Source organism: Athalia rosae, chromosome 1 (genome assembly GCF_917208135.1).
Source record: "Athalia rosae chromosome 1, iyAthRosa1.1, whole genome shotgun sequence".
NCBI lineage: Eukaryota > Metazoa > Arthropoda > Insecta > Hymenoptera > Athaliidae > Athalia > Athalia rosae.
In genome coordinates this window covers 16,350,728-16,369,574 of record NC_064026.1, presented here as the reverse complement: position 1 = coordinate 16,369,574, position 18,847 = coordinate 16,350,728, and the positions used below count along the sequence as shown (strand labels likewise).

At 40.9% G+C, this 18,847-nt stretch overlaps 1 protein-coding gene across 1 annotated transcript in view; it reads right to left on the bottom strand.

The window, feature by feature from the left end:
• Positions 1-724: 724 nt before the first annotated feature.
• The window catches only part of LOC105690491 (transcription factor SUM-1), a 42,210-nt gene continuing 24,087 nt past the window's right edge, over positions 725-18,847 (bottom strand). The window contains exon 5 of the mRNA XM_012408279.2: positions 725-2,227. Coding sequence (XP_012263702.2) covers positions 2,097-2,227 — 131 coding nt within the window. The 3' untranslated portion in view covers positions 725-2,096. The remainder of the gene's footprint in view (positions 2,228-18,847) is intronic.

The window sequence follows — 18,847 nt, the reverse complement described above, 5'->3', positions numbered from 1 at the left end:
AATCAGAAGAAAAGTTGCGTCAAATTTTCTTTTTGCAGTGAAATTTCTTTTGGCAGTTCATTATTCCGATAACGATACAATTTCGACGGGCAATTTTTTCAATTTTCAACTGAAGTAACTTTCAATTTTCATTTTTCCCCTTTCTTCCTCCAGAAATACGTTCCATCATCAACGATCGAAAGCAAAGATGGCCGAACGACCTCTGTCGTTGAACTTTTAGGTGACAGGCGTTGATGAGGTGATTGAGTTAGTTGGAATGGTAATTAGCATGGCCATATCATTAATATCTTGACGTTCATTCGCGCGGCTTTAGCAGCTGAGACGTACTCGCCACACACGCACGCCTGAACACAGCTATCGAGTTATTAGTAGAAGCTCTGATAGTTAACCGTCTGGTTAATTACGCCGTGACTGATGACTTTTTACGCTATATACTTACACGAGTACATTGCACATCTATAAGCTATAATACTAATGATCCTTACGCATTACCTACATCAGCTTTGATATATGAGGATGTAATGAAGTTCTCACGTATTATTCCTTCGCGCTCCAGGAAAATTGGAACACCTAGACTTCTTTAATCCCATCAGCTGAAAAACAAGACATTTTTCCGATAGGTTTCTTGGGGTGTTATTATCGTGCTATTTGATCCGAGAATAATGAGATTTTTTTCTCTATAACTTTTTTCGTTCGGATCGGGTAAGGAAAATAAATGGAACCATTCGCAGATTATTAATGTTTTTATTATTTTGTAATAAACTATGATGTATATAGCGTGTACTCATTGACTGTGTATATTATTCGTTCATTTTTATGTAGATATATTTACATGCGCTTCTTTTTTCTTTTCTTTTTTTTTTCATTACATTATGCTTGAGCAAAATGTTATTTAATGGTATTTATAATACAAGGTTTTTTTTTTATCTTTGGTTGCTTTTTTTATTTGAAAAATAAAATTACTGTTCTTAAATATCATACATTGCATTATTAGTTGCTTGTTAGTACATAAAAAGTACGTAGTTATTGTAAGGCACAGTTTTTCTTTTTTTTTTCGTTCCGAATAAATCATCATTCTACATTGGGACGTGTTTTCAGGCACTTCAATTCCTCATCACAAGGCTCATTATCAGGATCGTAAAAATTATTCATCCAATATTCGTATAGCTCATTGTCAGTATACAATTTTTCTTTCAAGAAAATTAAATTTTTCATTGATTTTAGCTCCGATAATAATTTATGTTTACCGATGAGTTTACCGAAGAGCTAAAAACTTTTATTAACAAATATATATATCGATCCAAAATATTGTTCGATCCTCTTCGATATGGTTTATAACATTCTGCAACGTTTCACGTGTATGTACACGGTATCTGTAGTAGATATGCTGATCCTGGTATCAAGATACGCTCTGATTATTCTTGAACTGTACGTGTGTGGAGATAGCTTAATTAACTCCGCTTTAATTAAACTCGTTAATACAGCGAGTATTCGTTCTCTTTTCTTTTATCTTTAGCGTCTACTTATTTTTATTATTTTCTCATTTTCCCTTCTTTCTTTTTCGTTTTTTTTATTTTATATTTTTCCCCTTATAATCTAACTGTAATTACCTAGAGGAAAGTAACGGGGTGCACCGCGGCGAGGATGAGGCTATATACCTATACTTATAATGGTGAAAAACGCATCTTGAAAGTTAGACAGACTACTTACATACACATAAATATACGACTACCTGCATTTCACCGTAGAACTACTTCGAAAGCTCGAATTAAATTACGAACTCAATTAATCACTCTTAATGCGAACTCTACAGTACTTTCAGCATTAGATTGGATTACTCAATGAGTCGGACACGTTTTTACAATTGCTGTAATTAGGAATTGGCTTATCCCCCTCCCCCGATTCTTTCGAGTATGCTATAAGGTTTAAAACCTAATCGACCGGATTCAAAACACAGGCCAGGCTTTCCGCCGTTGTTGCTCTGCGACCGGGTGCAGATCTTTCACCCCCTGATCTTCCTTTTTTTGTCAATTGAATTAAATAATTTCTTCTTTTTCTTCGTTTCTTCTTACACCAATCGTGCGAAGAACAAATTTCTAATTGTGAACCGGGTGATGATTTTCCATCGGTGATTTTGGCGCACCGCTGATACTCTGAACGATCAAACTCAAGCAGTCTAGACTGCTTCCAGCATTCTGAGGTACCGCATTTTCCGATTGCTCGTAACCTGGAACAAATAACCAAGAAAATTAAAATTGAGGTTAATTAATCGCTGACCTGCTGAAACGTATTGCGTCGATATTCAATTATGTGGAAAGCATAGGCAGCAGCTTGTATCCAGTTCCCTGAATTTCCCCTCTGCCTTTTATACAAATTTGGCGAATATTCATTCGTGAAATTGCGTTACGTATACCCACGTTTGTTATGCTCCACCTCGGGTGCAAAAAACGTCGCCAAATAAAATGACTTTTCTAATTGTAAGTCAATCGCCACCGAAAAGTCGTTCGTCAAAAATAACCGTATAATTAGGTTCGCATGGAGAAAAAAAGAATCCAAATCAATCGTTGTGCCAAGTACACGTGATTTTGCACAGAAGCTGTACCGATGAAGACTGGAATAAACACGTGCAACAAACCAATTTGTCAATTGAAAGAATATAGCATTGTGATAAAAATTTAGACAAAAAAATTGAATTAAATTAAAAAAAAATAAAATAAAATAAAAAATTGGAGGTAGTGGAATTCCGACCATACTGCGAAAGTTTATCCGAATATCTCGAAATACTGATGAAACAATTGGCCCTACAGCGCATTTCCTATCTCTTATTGTTAACCGTATAGACACTCGGTTGCCGTTAGGTGTTCTTTTAATGCATTTGGCGCGAGACTCTACCGGGCCTTGATACACTGATATACATTTGTAACGGAGACCCTCGCGGAAACCTTTTTCAGCGTAATTGAATCGTTCGGACGAATACATGCTAGCATAAGGTACAGCACAGTATTAAAAGGGGAGAAAAAAAAATTGAAATAAATAAAAGCATATCGAAAGTGAGTTTCGGTGTTACTTTCGCTCCAGCGAATTACCTGTTCTCGAGTCCTTAACAGAAACAAAACGAATAACGATGAAATAAAACAACCGAGAACAACCGAGCTGCTGCTGCACCTGCTGTTCGTTATTATTTATATTCCGGTTAATTGAACTGGGTTAAAAACTATCAATTCCCAGCGCAATTTTATACGTACATAGGTACGCAAATACGAGAATAAATAAATAATTAAATAAACATGAATAAATAAAATAAAATTAAGTACAGCCGCTGGCGTAGGGGTTATTTTAAAAGCGTCGAAAGTGGTGGAAATAAACTCTTGTGCAGATGCGATTCATTGACTCGCATCCGTGGACGAGGGTGGCTCTAATCAATTCCATTAACGAACTCGAACTCGCATCCATTCGAGACTCTTTTGGCAGTTTTCAGATAAAGGTGCGACCGCATCGCCATCCGGAGATAATTAGAGGATTTTCTAGCGATGAAATTTTCTTTTATTTATCAAATCAAAAGGAGAAAATCAACGGACAAGTGAAAGAGGAAATCGAATTTTTGGTCAAGTCCCACTTTGAACAAGGAGATCGCCGGATCGCCTCCGAAGGGAATTCGGAGGATCGACGCTCCGGGGATGGGATGACACCATGACAGACGAGTGGACAAGGGTTAAGGGAATTACTTTGCATGAGAAAGTATGTAAGCACAGGGTGATCATTTGCATCGGCTCCTTCACCTAATAGGCAACATTGCTCTTCTATAATGTAACTTCACTACCCCACTTGCGGATCTACTTATACGGTAATATCTGACTTCCTGACATTGGAAATGTTGCATCAGCTGCGCCATAGTACGTTGTACGAATAACAAATTCACAAATCATTCATCCACACTCCTCTCAGTTTCTCTACCCGAGTATCGTTAAATGGATGACAATTTTATCAAATTTCTCAGGTCGCAGCCCCTGCCGTTTTTGATTTTTTTTTTTTTCTCTCGGTCGGTTATAGCTTGATAGTTAAACCGAGCGTGGTGTGAAATACCAGAAGTGAAGAGAACGGTAAAAGGAAAAACTGAGAATTAATACCACGGGGGAAATTGCGGTTGTCTAGTGAGAAACGTTATAAGCTGCCAAGAATAACGATCCTCGCGCTTTGAGGATTTGCTGATGCACAGGTTTATACCCACGAGCATCTCGGTCCGACGGCAGCCGCGCAACAATTTTTACTTTGCCAACATTTCGCGTATATCCCACTCTCCGCGTACCGTTGTACGGTGCATTCTTACATTTATATCTACGTGGATACAAAGTTTTGGTACAAGCGTACCTCGTGCTCGCCTACCTTCGTACTCACGGTCGATAAAAAGTTGAAAATAGTAAAAGGATGTATAAAGTAAATAAATGAAAGGAATAAACCGAGCTCGAAACACTCGGCAAAAGTCCAAAACCTTTGCGTCTTATGCGCCCATCGTGTTCTATATACTAACAGAAGCCTTTCAACCAACGCGACGTCTCAAGAGATTAAGGCTAGCTTTCGACGCCGCCGATAAATTCACCCTGATTGCCTTTCATCCCCTACAAAACTCCCAGGTGACTGAAAATTTATGCACATACGTATCTCTACGGTGCAACGTGCAGATATTCCAATCCATGGTGTTTATATTGCAGTTTTCGAATTTCAGATCGTTAGTATTTTTTTTTTTGTTTCAACTGTAACGCAGTTCGTTCGAAGCGGGACGATTGGTGAAGGGTTCGGGTTTGGATTTTCACGTGGTCGTGGGACAGATCCGGTAATTCATACCGGCTGTGCGCCGATGGTGTGAGTTTTCTATTAACGGTGCTAAAGAGCGCCGACACGCACCGTCAGTTCGAGCTTTGAGATCGTTTAGCCCGAGACATAAAGGAGGTAAAAGCAGTAAAACCGGTGTAAGCGTAGAAGTATAAGGAGCAGAAGCTAGCGGTTGGTAGCGACTCACTTAAGGCGGGTGTTGATAGCGTTTAACGTTGATCGATCGTTGTGCCGCTGCACATCTTGCTAGTCGAAGAGAAAACGTAGCAAACCAAAGCAAGCGACGGCGGCGTAGCAGACTGACCTACCTCCACCGAATAGAGAAAGAACCGGCGAAGTTAAATCAGACGAAGGAGGACGAAGATACACCGGGGAGTCGGTATTGGTGGGACGGTGCGCCGCGGATCAAGTGCCTAATAATATTAAACGAAGATAAATATGCCGACAGATGTCAGGCCCCCTGCGAGCTCACGGCAAACCTGAGGGGCAGGTGGGTTCGGCAAAGACGACACCGCCTCGTTTCCAACACGTGGGATGAACACGTCACGCGGGGTAACTTGATGGCTGGATACTTTTTGAATGATGGCAAAAAAGGTTATCGCAACATCGCTTAATATTGAAATTGAACGAGACGCGTGTCGTGGGCTACCTTTCGGAAATAAATTATCCCCAGGTGTGCGCGTGAAAGAGTACTTCTTTCTATTTTGATCGAAAAACGCCCCACTTCTCACTGACGCGTCAACGACGTCTGTCGATGGCAAAAGGTGTGGCGATTTTTTATTCCTTTTTTTTTTTTTTCTCAAATTCTTCCACGGGCAAATTTTCAGGAACTTTTAAACAAGAGACTTCCGTTCAACGTTTGCAGTCTCGGAATACTCAAGTGTCTCGTGCTGCATCTCAGACTCAAGTGGTGTGCTTAAATTAAGCCCTCAGCTCGTTGTTGGGCAACACTTTTCAAAAGAAAGCAAATACGTAAGAATAAAAAGAAAGAACGTAATAAGAGGAGCGTCCTTTCCGTGAGTGACACTTTTCATTTTACTTTCTGAGGCGATTGAATGAGACGCCGTATTTGTAGATGCACAAGGAAAGCTTTGCCCTTTGAACGTTGAGGAGTGTTTCTCTCAAGTTTAGATAATAAACTTATCGATTTCATTCCAAACTGAACGCCCGTCTAGTAAATTGACTGATTGTGCATATATGTATTTGTTGTTTCGAAAATTTAGTTCAGACTTATTGGCTTCCATCAATTGTTAATTCATTTGACAATGAGTTACACCCAAACGGTATCTAAACAGGATCCGCGATTGGATCGAACTTTTGTTTGACAGACGTGTTCTACTTCGTGAGGAATCAGATGAATTATTTTCGGAGTGTTTCCAAAGTAAATTTATAAATATCAGTAAATAGCGCTGAAGATTATCACTTCGACTTCGGTATTCCGGAGGTTGAAATTAATGGCGATGATAAATTTTTCGAAAACTTTCATCGGTACAAATGTTAACAGAGAACGTCTCATGATCGTGACGCGGTATAAAATTCATCCCATGTCTTTGGGTTCGACGTATCGAGAAAAAGTCGCGAATTTACGTCAGTTGAACGAAGCGCGAGTCGTATAAATATAGAGAGAGACAAAAATGCCTTGGAGTTGTATTTATATGAGCGCATCTCTCTAGAAAAATAAATCTAAAATACTCCCAACGCTATATAACGAAGGCGGTAAAAAGTAATAATACCAGAGAAAAAAAGATGTTCAATGGATCGAGGAAATAAACTAGATGTAGCGGAGCTCCGCTGTCGTTAACGTAGCGCGAGTTTGTGTTGCGAAACTATAAGGTGTTTCAAAAATATACGACGCTCCTTCGTCAGTTAACCTAAATTTTTTTCAAATTCTTATTACTTTATATATCTTCTTGAGCTTTGGCTACTTAATTGTATATATATGCCTGTGTGCTAACCAGTTTCAACGTGTAAATCATTGGAGATTATAACGGAGCGAAGGGCTTATTTCGCTATTGCTGTGTTGAAAATCACCGAAAATAAATGAGCGTTCTTTTTTTTTTCTGTGGTTTTTGATTTCTCGAAAGACGATTGCGGAGATAAAGCGGATGAAACTTTCATGGCTACGCTCCCTTCTTTTCCTAAGAAAAAATGACCAATTGAGAAAAACTCGATCATCGGAAAAGATAAGGGTCGTATGGTATGACAATCGCCGAGAGGAATAAACGATGTAAAAAACGGACAGCGATGTCAGGTTACATTCGAACGGTGGAAGAGAAAAGTTTTCAACCGTTTCATTCCGCTGCTCGTATATTTTGAGCACTGGACATTTTCCACAAAAAATTGTTCGGTCGTCGTTTTTTTTTCGTTTCAAATTATATAATATCGTTGCGAATAACGGGGGGGAGGGGTGGGGGGGGGGGATATTTTTCATAATCTCACTAGAAAATTTATATGGTTCACTACGGTTTATCGTTTATTTGAAATTTTTATTTATGCCCTTCATAAATATGACGCCTGCAGTGTTCCGGTTATTACCTGCAGTATTGCGGGTTGAATTGTGACAGGGTTTCGCCCGAAGGTGTACGCCTTGTCAATCGGTCTATTTGCGGAATCATGACGACGGAAATTAATCGCTGGACTCTCGGTATACCGCACCGCGCGGCGTCCGTTGGTCAAAATTGGAATGAATTTTCCACGCAAATAACGCGAAGGAAATGAGGTTTTTTTTTCCATTTTTTTTTTTTAACAATAAAGTAGACTAGTAAAATGCAGGGTAGAGAGAAAAAAAAGGTATATTAGGTTTTCTGCAATTTATCATCCTGCGTATCGTAATAAGAGAGACAACTTTTATCTCTGTACTGGGGTATATGTATAGTCCCTGTGCAGGAAATGATGTTCATTAATATCTGAGAACGCAGTCGAGACCCGGGGCTCCTTTGTATTATTATAGTCTAGGTAATGCAACTTGTAGACTGTATTGTACATGCACGTACAATGGAGTCCATCGTTGTACGTATGTATACGAGGTAACGAACGAGGCGTTAAATATTCAATGGAGTTAAATATGCGCGGACGTATTACCGTATAGTACGAACTTTGAACCCGAATCAGAGCAGAGCTAATTGCTAAATTATACCGAATAATATAACGAGAACGCAGGATTGCTCGTCGGTAAACCCGAAATGACGCGAATTCGCAACTAACGATAAGACGAAATTTCGCATGATTTCGTACAACTATAGGTACGCACACGTTATACATCCAAACGATTCACCCTATATATGCCTGGAGAAAATTTGACAAATGTGAAATTTCGAAAATATTCATCCGGTCTGACGAATTTCATGTGAAATTTCATGTCTCTTGGCATTCGCATCGATCGGCGAGACTGTTTTACTTCTCTATGTATTTTTACCTGAAAAACACGAGTCCATCGACGTGTAAATCATAGTACAATGAAAACCTGTCAAAACACGGCGAAAGCTCGATCACTTCGACGGATAGATCGATTTAGCTTAAGGATTCCGGTTCATTTTCGAGCCAAAAAATAGAGTACTTTCAAAATTGATCGTATGAGAATTTTCCAGCATATTTTGAACCCAGGAACACGAGTCCGTTGACCGAATTGAGCTACCAGTTAATCTCTTTTGAGATATTTCAATGTTTATACCGTAAAATTCGAAAAATTCACCAGAACTCGATCACTTCGATGGATAGATCGATTTAGTTCACGGATTTGGTTTTCTGGGCTGAAAATACGTTGAAATAGAGTATGATAAATCTGTCGATTTTGGGTCCGGAAATCGAAAAAAGGCGAAGGCCGGCCTTTGAAAAATCTCGATTTTTGGAGAAAAATGAAAATTTCCCGTTTCGTAGGATTCTAATGTATTTTATGATAAGTAGAAGCTCGAACGGAGTAGACGATCGGAATGGTCGAAAAACGGAGTGAATATCAGCGAGAGTTTATAATATCGCGAATGCAGATGACGGTTATACGCGGGGGTGGGTTTCGTTCGCGCATACGGTGAACGTGGGCAGCATCTGCATCTGCATTGTAGTATATAATTTTATAACTGGCGTGCGGTGCGATGAATTTGAATGAAAATTCGGCGCGTAGAGCGATAGCTATAGGAGTAAGGTAGTTCATACGTTGTACACAAATGTTGGTTGGAAATAGCCTCTCGGCTTTTGGATGAGGCAATATAGAATGTATATTTGAAAACGGAAGTCTATATTTAAATATGTAGGGTGCAGTCCCGGCACACTTCGATTCACAACACTTGCTTGAATTATGAGCTGTTTGCCTCGTGGTATTATGAATCATAAGGTAGTGATGTCCCATAGTATCGTGTTCACCTCGACTTCGTGAAGCTCATAATATAGCATCTCGGTAATAATTCATCCGCGCATTAAACGCCTATTTCACGCCGTGTGACACGAACACCCGTTATAAACATATTAAACGAAATGAAAGAAATGAAAAATACACGTTTGAGAAAATTGTGCACAAAAGCCCTGGAGTTTGCGATCAAACTCACCTTTCACCGTCGACCTTGGTCGAAAGAAATTTTTATAAGGAAATCGGACCGACTCCTCGACGTTGTTGGCGGTTAACGTTCGATTATCGAATCCTTAGGATATCCAGCTCGGTTCAGCTGCTGCCACGAGTCGAGTCAAATAACTCCGAAGAAAATCTAATAATCTCCGGTGGATTTAGATACGGCCAGTTATCGATTCGCTTAATTTAAACGAAAGCGAAGCGAGGAAACGATTGGAAATAAACAGGATATTCTATCCCCGATTGGTCTTACCGACTTACCGATTACTCGGGAGAAGACACGTCGAAATTTATTTACATACGTACGACTATTTCGTCGAGAGAAACCTCCTCTGCTTCCAACACGTAAGCTGCGGACGGTTGAGTAAGAAGATATCCGCTTAATTACACGCCTCGTTCTATTTCTCGAGAGCTTTTGTTTGCATTAGCTTTTCCCAAGCTTCGTATATTAAAAATCAAGTTTCGTCGTGAACGGCCATTCGAATAAATTCCGAACACTTTATAGCCTGAAATTTTTTCGGATGCGCCCCCAGTAGTCCGTAAAAATAGAGACCCCGTACATAACGTCACTGGATACTCGAGGGCCAAGCAATTTACCATTGCCACTCTGGGGAGGGGAAAAAATACATGGATCCACGTACACGATCACCCCTGTCTCATTGTTTGTTTAGGGACCCTAGACTAATACTTAAACTAAACTGAGACATCTATCGTGTCGATGCTGACGATGCCGAGCACGTTGCAAACAATCCTCTTACCTATATTCTACATTTTCCCAGAAACTCTGCCGCTGCACTTGCAGCAAACCCGCACCCTCCATTTTATCGTCCAACGTTCTACTCCGTCGTCCGCAGCCTGTGATCCCGACGAAGAAAAGCAAGGACGATATCAAGGGAAAACCGATTATATGTATGCCCCGAATTTGGCACGATCAGACACGCACCGCGCGTCGTCGGAAGAAAAAAAGGAAGATCAATTTCGACGAAGAAAAAGGAGAGAGTGTGATCGGAAAGCGATGATCCTCCTATTAAATAACGTCGTCCGTGACGCGAAAGCTCGATCCAGTTTACGCGACGTTATCGGATACAACTCGGAGCAAATGTAAGAGCCGCTGCGGGGTGACGGATTGATTTACGGGGAGTAGCTGTTTACGTGTGCATCGGTACGTGTACGGCATATCTGCTGTACACCTGGGCGAATTTCCGATACGCCGAGTTACGCGGTGCTCGCACCTCATCCCCGCGTATACATACACCCTCAATTATTCCGCACCGTGTCCCGCAATTTCGGCAAAAGACACCCCGCACGTAATCGCGGGATAATGGGCGCCCCTCACCGCCGTTATCCCATAAACGGGGGGGAGCAAAATGAGCGTCTCTAAAGTTATCGAATGCCGCGAGAGCGATAAAAACAGCCGAAGGTCCGGGTCTATTTTCCCGATAAAATCTCGTACGGCGAGTGCAACGGATGAAAAAAAAAAAAAAAAAAAAAAGAACCACGTTCCCGCGATGTTCGACCTCCGGCGTACGGCGACAGACAAGTGCTCGTCACATATTAGCACAGAGCGGTGTAACCTCGAGATATTATAGCCGGTGGTATATTCGCTCGTAAGAGATACGTACGTAAGTACGTTTTCAAATGTAAAATAGAATAAGTTAATTACGTACGCGCGACTTCAAAGCCCTTGTGAGGCCAATTTGCGAGCGTCTTGTGCGCCTCGACTGTTCGCTTTTGAGCGCAACACGTGTACGCGTACACGGCTATATAGCGATAGTACCTCCAAGACCATCCATGCGCTAACCTACTTCAATTTGTGTGAATAATAATTGACGGTGGTAAAGGGGCACTCTGATTCATCCTAATTAACGAAAACTACCTAATGAAAGGACCCCTCGCGTATCCCCCTCTCTCAATTTCGCGCACCACGAGAGCCGCCGAACTTTCGAGAATCATCCGTGAATACGGGGCCGAATTGTTTTTCATATAAATTATCGAGGTCTATCGGCTCCGCTTCGGTATTCGTGGAAGTTCGGAGGACGTTGATATCCGATAAACGGTAAAACTGAAGGTTATCAGAGCGCGAAAAAATCTCCTCCTAAGCTCAGCTTCCGAGGAACGAAAAGACTTGCCCCGAAGAACGGACGAGCTTACGGATAGGAGGGGAGCCTTCCTTCCCCAACGTCACGGAGGGAATCCGAAAAAAGAAGTGCACTTAGCGTTTGAAGCCCGCTGTACGTACGTGGACGGATACCTATACCTACGTTACATACCCGCGAAAATTTTCAAGCTCTCACAAATAAGCTTGTGCTCGCACCTCTGAAGTGCCATAAATTGTTACGCCACATTGGTTTGACGCATCGCTCCCCTAGGCAATGCGCCTACTTTTGCACACTAGCAGAGCCTACGACCTATCCTGTGTTCTATATACTTTTGAACGCGAATTTAAGTACACGCGAGCTCACGCCAAAGTATACACGCTCTCAACGAATTTTCAGTTTTTTTTTTAATAAAAGCTACCCGCTTACCGTCGCAGGTGTGCTCCGAAGACGAAATTGCGGTATTCGCGAAACCGCAGTGGAGAACGAATTCGTCAAATTTGTTAAATGCTTTGTTGGTTACTTCCCAGCTTTCGTTAATAGTTACTGCGAGAGATTTTTCCTCCACGGGTGCAAAAAAAATGTCAAACCAAATCTCGGACGCATTTTATTCTTGCTTTATATGTATGTACACTGTAACGAAAGAGTTGCTTTTGTTAAAAGCTCGATGTACGAAAGTTCCCCGTATACTCCTCAGTTCCCCGACGTGGCTACGCGTTGACGTTTTCAACACCGTCATTCGCAGTTTACAAGAATTATTATTGGTTCGCTCAGAGCTAAGATGACGCGTTGCGCGAGCTTGCGTAAAACGTACGTACGTACGTTATGCGTAGATAAAACGTTAACAAAGCTCGAATTAGCAGATTTATTATTCCTGTTCTTTATTCATTATTTCTTTTCTCTTGGGTTATCGAAGCTTTTCTTAGCGAGATGTTAAAAGCCTCGTTACCCGTACCACTGAGCATAAAGTACCAGAGGTGCGGGGGTGTGTTATACGTACGTACGTACGTACGTTCAAAAACCGCGTAAAAGCGATCTGGCGACGAGTGGCAAAGTGTAGGTACGAGTGAAAGTATATAAAACGTAGGTACATGTGTACTTTATACATATATACGATGTATAAGTTCATTTTGAACCTCGAGTATCTCTGACGGGTCTCGACAAACTAAAAGCTCTAGTCTACGCGAAGCTTTCCTTTAGGTATATAGGTATGTATACATGTGTATAATGTAGCGACAGTTTTGCGGTGTTCAACTTCAGGAAGAATAGCATTAAAAATGAATTATTCACTAAAGTTGGTAGAGTAAATTCTCTCGTCTCACAGCAAACTTACTAAATTTCACCTCAGCTCTTTTCGCATTTCACTGATAAATTATACGATCCGCCAAACGATCCTAAAGCTACGTCTCTCCTCAGACGCGTTTACCTTCATCTCAACGCCTTAGACTAACGGGGCCGCGAGAACGGGGGTTGAGATATTGCCTCGTTGGCAGAATTTGGAACCTGTAGCACATCAACGTCGACATCTATAGGTATACACGTGTGCGACAAATTGCGGGAAATCAGTCGCAGATATCCGATACCCTTTTTCGCTTTAATCTCTTTTTTTGTCTCTCGCACATGGAGAGATGCTGGACGAAACGCGTCTCGAGGAGCTTTCGATGTGCGCTTGCAAAAATTATGTAATTTGGCAACGGTCCAACAAATTTTGGTTAACATTTTCACCGGAGCATTTTCTTTTTCAATAATTTATTCCGAACTTCTTCTTCCCACTCGAGAAGCTCGGTGCGCAGCCGGATGCAGTAATCGAAAATCAGAGCCCCGTAATTTATTAAAAAATTCCGCTAAATAGTCCTCGACGTTTAATAAGCCTCGTCCCAGCTTTCTTTTATTTCATTAGCCGTTCTAGGGTAATCTAAGATCTTTCCGCGGAAACATAAAGTACGTCTCGTATTTCTACCCTATAATTCCAGGAAATCGAATGGCGGAGCAGAGTTTTCTTTCTAAGTTTTATTATGAATATTCTGTTTAAAGAAGAAAAAAGTAAAAAAAAAACAAATACCTGCAGCAATAGCGGTAACGCGGCTCGCGGCCATCTTTGAAATAGCTTTAGGGAAATGAGCCGAATCGAGCAGGCATTAATTAAAATAATCAGGGTTTGCACTAGCCGTACTCTGATGTAGCTCCACGGTTGAACAAATTACTTGGCACCAAATCTCCACCCTGATGCTGATATATCGCTGTTTCTATACCTATACCTGCGTCATCTGTGTTCCGTTATATAGCTACGCAGCAGGGAGGTCCTGTAACGTTCATTCGAATGTGATGAAATGGAGGTAAAATCATGACACACACACATAAACTCGCGTTCATATCGCGGAACGAAGGCTTTACAAAAATGATCAGTTTGATAAATTATGTGTCCACAGATTATGAAAGCGAAGACTATACGGCGACGATAAAAATTTCTACAACATGTGAAAATATGTTCTACTCCGAATTCGTTTCCTTCATTTTTTTTTTTCTCTTTCTAAGGTTGTGTACCCACCTATCCGCGACAAGCTTGTTTCATGTATTCCGGATCGTTACGACTTCCTCCCATCTCTATCCGAACGGAATCGTCGTGGCAAGCTCACTTCTCATAGGTATTCACAGCAACGGTAGAGGAATAATAAATTTCAATCACGGATGTTCTGCATCGCGTCTATAGAAAAATACTTTTCTTTTCAACACGTGCATGAAATCGGCCCTTCTTCTCGCATTCAGAGTGGATGGGAAATTGCTCATTCCTAGCCTGGACTTTAGGCGGGACAAAAATGGATATTACCTCCCTAGCGAGGTAATGAGCTCTTTTTCAATGTTTCCAAGATTCTTCGACATTCAAGTTTGAAAATATCAGAAATGTTCGAGATTTTGAAAATTTTCGAAATTTTCGAAATTCAAAATCACGATTTTTCAAATTTCCAGACACGTTCGACAAATTTTCAGAATATTAAAAGATCGAGGCCCTTTTTTTCATCAGCCTCGCATGCGCGAAAAATGGCGTATACCTGCACTTGTTGAAAAAATAAAAAATGGGGGATTTCCAGCGAGGATTAGAAATTGCCCTCCCCCATTGTTGCACAATGTACCGTTCTTATCGTGACGCGCCACGGGTTGTAAAAATTGCCGATGCGCAGTGGGATGGAGTAAAAAATTTACCGAATCACCAACGACATGCATAACTGTAGATATGCGTCGAACGTAAATAAACTTGCGCCAAATTTTAGTCCACATCAGTTTTCTGTGCATAAGAAAGTTTAGTTGGTGGTGAATAATTACACACGAATACGTACGTGTACAGACGCATGTGCATGCGCGTATGGAATATAGAGAAACTCGGTGTGTACTCGTGGGCATATCGGAGTCGCGTTTGTTTGCACTCTTGTAATACAGAGGAAGGCTGTCTTTCCTGGCTGAATTATGTTCCACGGTTGCCAATGGCCAGGTATTCATTAACGCTAATTAATACGGAGTCGTATTAATAGGTCATATATGCTCGCGTAGGTACAGATATATATAGATGTATAGCGGAACGCGACGTTTTACTATCCGGTACATCTTCGTTGCATCTAGAACCTCGAATCTTCAAAAACTTTCCTTCCTTTTTTTTTTTTTTGTTCAACTTCCATATCTGCTTCGCTGTCCAGATCGGATTTATGTACGTACGTACATACCAGTTAGTATCGCCAGATATACATCTCGATACATATGTATGTACGTACGTATACGTTATACGTAATTATCCAGAGAAGCGAGCTTTTCCCGCTTTTTCGCGAACCGTTTTTGCGCGAGCTTCGCATACTGTAGAGAGTTGAATATCTACTCGCTTCTTTTGAAGAAAGGGAGTTAAGAGAACCCACGCGGTAATACGTGAAAAATTCATTTGGTCGCAAAAATTTGCGCTCTCGAGGTTCTCTGCATCGCTCTCATCTTGAAAAGTGAAGAATTAAATAATCTTCGAACTATACTCACTCTGCACGCGCAACTCGAATTCTATAGACGCAATTTGTTTGTTTGTTTGTTTTTTTGTTTTCCAAGTTTTTATAACCTCTCTCACAACATCAATTTAGATTTAATCCTCTCGTTTCTCGTTGACCGAATAATTTTCGACTCACTTCACATCGAATTTCCAAGAGTTAAGAACATGGGTAAATTTATACACTATAAATATGTCGGTTAAACTTATCATTCTTGCTTTTATTCTGAACTACGGTCTACGTGGACTGCGATTGTAAATTCCGAGACCGTTGAAATGCTTGGAGTTACATACCTACGCTGTACATCCAGAATGCTAACGCGTTTACTCAAATTTTTATGCAATGTAAATTCACCGTTGGAATACGCCGCGGGAAAATATATGCGAGACGACGAGAAAAGCAACAAAAAAAAGTGAAAAAAAATAAATAAATAATCGAAAAACAATAAAAATCATACAAAGTCGAGTACATGCACCAAGAGTGGGTGGGGTGTGTGTAACCGAATGTATATAAATGGTTTAAGAATGGTTGTTGCTGCGCGTTGCAAACATTGCATAAAATAAACAGGTTGGGTTAGTGTTGGATTTGGCTCAGACCCATGACTTATATTATCTTTGCGGCGTCCAATGTTTCCTGAATGCCCCAAGCTCCGAGCTCTTGTACTTGGCGAGCTCGGCTCTTCGGACGTAGAATAATGCGAATGTGTGTAGGTAAGATTGGTGAAGGTGGATATAAGGTAAATAAATAGGTAAATAGGTGTATATAAAGTCGTCTGTTGTACACACGTTTGCGAATGTAGGAGTGTGTGTAAAGCACACATTTACAGTTTTCACACACACGCGGAACAATATTTTCCTTGCGTTACACACGCCGAGGTACCTCGCCCGAATCCACCGACTGAGACCTTGGAGTAACAAAAAAGAAAGATGTGCATACATATCGCGTATCCTTTCCGACGTCCGTATCTCCCCTCCCGCCCCTAATTCTGCAGTCTTGGTGTTTCTGCTCGGTACCGAAATCGTGGGAGTCGCAAACGAGGCTTGTTTTGGAACACGTCCATATATTCTATACGAGGTACGTAAGCAGATATGTATTCATATATGATATGTAAATATACATACATAGATAGAAAAGTATGTAACGACGTTCCCTCTCCCCATGTGTACCTAAGTATCCGAAGTCCTCGGGCAATTCTACACCCTGATGATGTCGCGGAGCCGACGATTTTTGGCAGACATTTATTTCCTGGCGCCTAATTTACACTCGAGTTACAAGATACGTAAATTTAAGTATGGCGCTTCGGATGAATTTACGCGGCAACATTTCGAACTTTCTGAATTTTTTCAACCCCCTGGGATAACGAAGCTCAAAATTCCCGTATGAATTCGGATTGCAACAAAAATTTAATTGGGAGGATGCTCTCGTGAGCTGAACTTGCAAACAAAAGAAGACGGACTTTCGGTACAATATCAGATTTTTTTTCGGTAACGTGAAACTCGATTCAAACTATTCGAGAAAATCCTTTCGAAGAGAAAGAGAAAAAAAAAAACAAATGAATAACAGAAACGAGTTCTTCTGTTCTGTTTAATTTTCATTCGAATACCAGAGTCGAGTTTCGTCCGATTGTGAGACGAGTATATGGCGCGAATCGAAACAATCGGCGTATCGGATCCGATCGGTGGTGTTTCTTATTGCTTGTAAATTTGCTCGAACCGCGCGAGAGAGTTACAGCGGTGCGAGTATAATATGGAGGTGTCTATTTCAAGAATATAGGCCAATTAATTCCGCCACATTTTAGGCGCGACGAAAAACGAAAGCTTATTCTGACGAATCTCATCCGAGAATAGACATGCTTATACTTCTCGTGTCAGGGGGCAGACGAATGTCCTCCCCTTCGGTCACAGAATTGCCATCGCTGCGCTGGGGATTTCAATTTAGTTGAGAATCCACCAAAAAAATAATATTCCAGGGATCCTACGGGGAATCCGCTACTGTGCTTACTGATCGCTTGAACTTCCGCATGTCCAAATTCCCCAAATCTTCGATCTTTCCGTAAGCTTATTTCACATTTTTCATGTACCGATTCAGGAAGTACGGTGCGCGTGCTAAATATATTCACAGATTTTTTTTGTTTTTCACTTTTTTTGTTTTCTGCCAGCAAATTGCACAGCTTCGATATACACCGGGTGCTGAGTCGTGAAACAATCAGGGCTTTTGGCCCAATTATTATCGCTACATTATTTTTTCCACTCCACTTTTGAGTTACCGGAGGATAATTGGGAAATTCAGCATTCCGATTTACGTTTCGTTGACAAGAGAAAGGGAATGGAAAAAAAAGTTACCAGAACTTAAAATATTCTACATTTTTATATTCTCATACCGATTAGTTTTCAAAGCTCACCCGAAAATATTTCGTACAATTGAAGGATCCCGATTGATCGAAAATGCGAATTATTTGTTTTGAATTTTCCCGCTCGCTAGTGCAGAAAAAAAAAACAAACAAACTACTCGCACCGGGTGGCTGATAATCAGCGTATAATGCGTCTTGTGAAAATAACATAAAATTGAGAGAGCTTTTTTTCTCTTGTGTTTACCAGAACGTATTCGTATACCTATACCTATACGTGAAGATTCGGTAAGAGAAAAAAACTACAACGAATGAACCAACCGATAAACAGCTGAGTACACACGAAACTTGTGAGTTTGATGGTAAAATAAAGTTTCTCTTTTTCCTTTTATGTTTGCTTTCCGATGAATTGCCAGAGTTTTTAAAGCGTACGATGTGTGTATACCTGATTGTTCCGGTGTATCGATTATACCATAATTACACCTACGTTTACGTAATACCCGCATGAAATTCTTTGCTTATTCTCGAGTGTATACTCGACGTTTGAAGGAGGGTCGGGATCACACTCGAACGTTTAAGATATCGTGACTAATTGGCTTCGGGACGCTTATCAAAGCAAAATTTGAGGGTTGGGTCGATTGGGTTTCCAAGCTAAGAATCAACACTCAACACCGTTACACAACATGCCCGACTGTACGAAGCACGTCACGTATAGGTATACGCGGTATACTTCGGACGTAACGTCTAGTATAGGTCGCGGTATCGTCGTAAGTCGAAGCAAAGTGCAACGAAGTTTCCTGCTCGGAATACACTATGTAGCGGTGTACGTGTGCACGTACACCGATACTAACTTGATTCTACTTTGCTAACTAATAACCGACGTACAAGGTTATTGCTGGAGTTTCTGAAACACCCGTTACCTTGCGGCGCACCGTATACACGTCGTTGCGATAATTTATTAAATGCAGCTATAATTTTCGAACATAATTTAGATTTC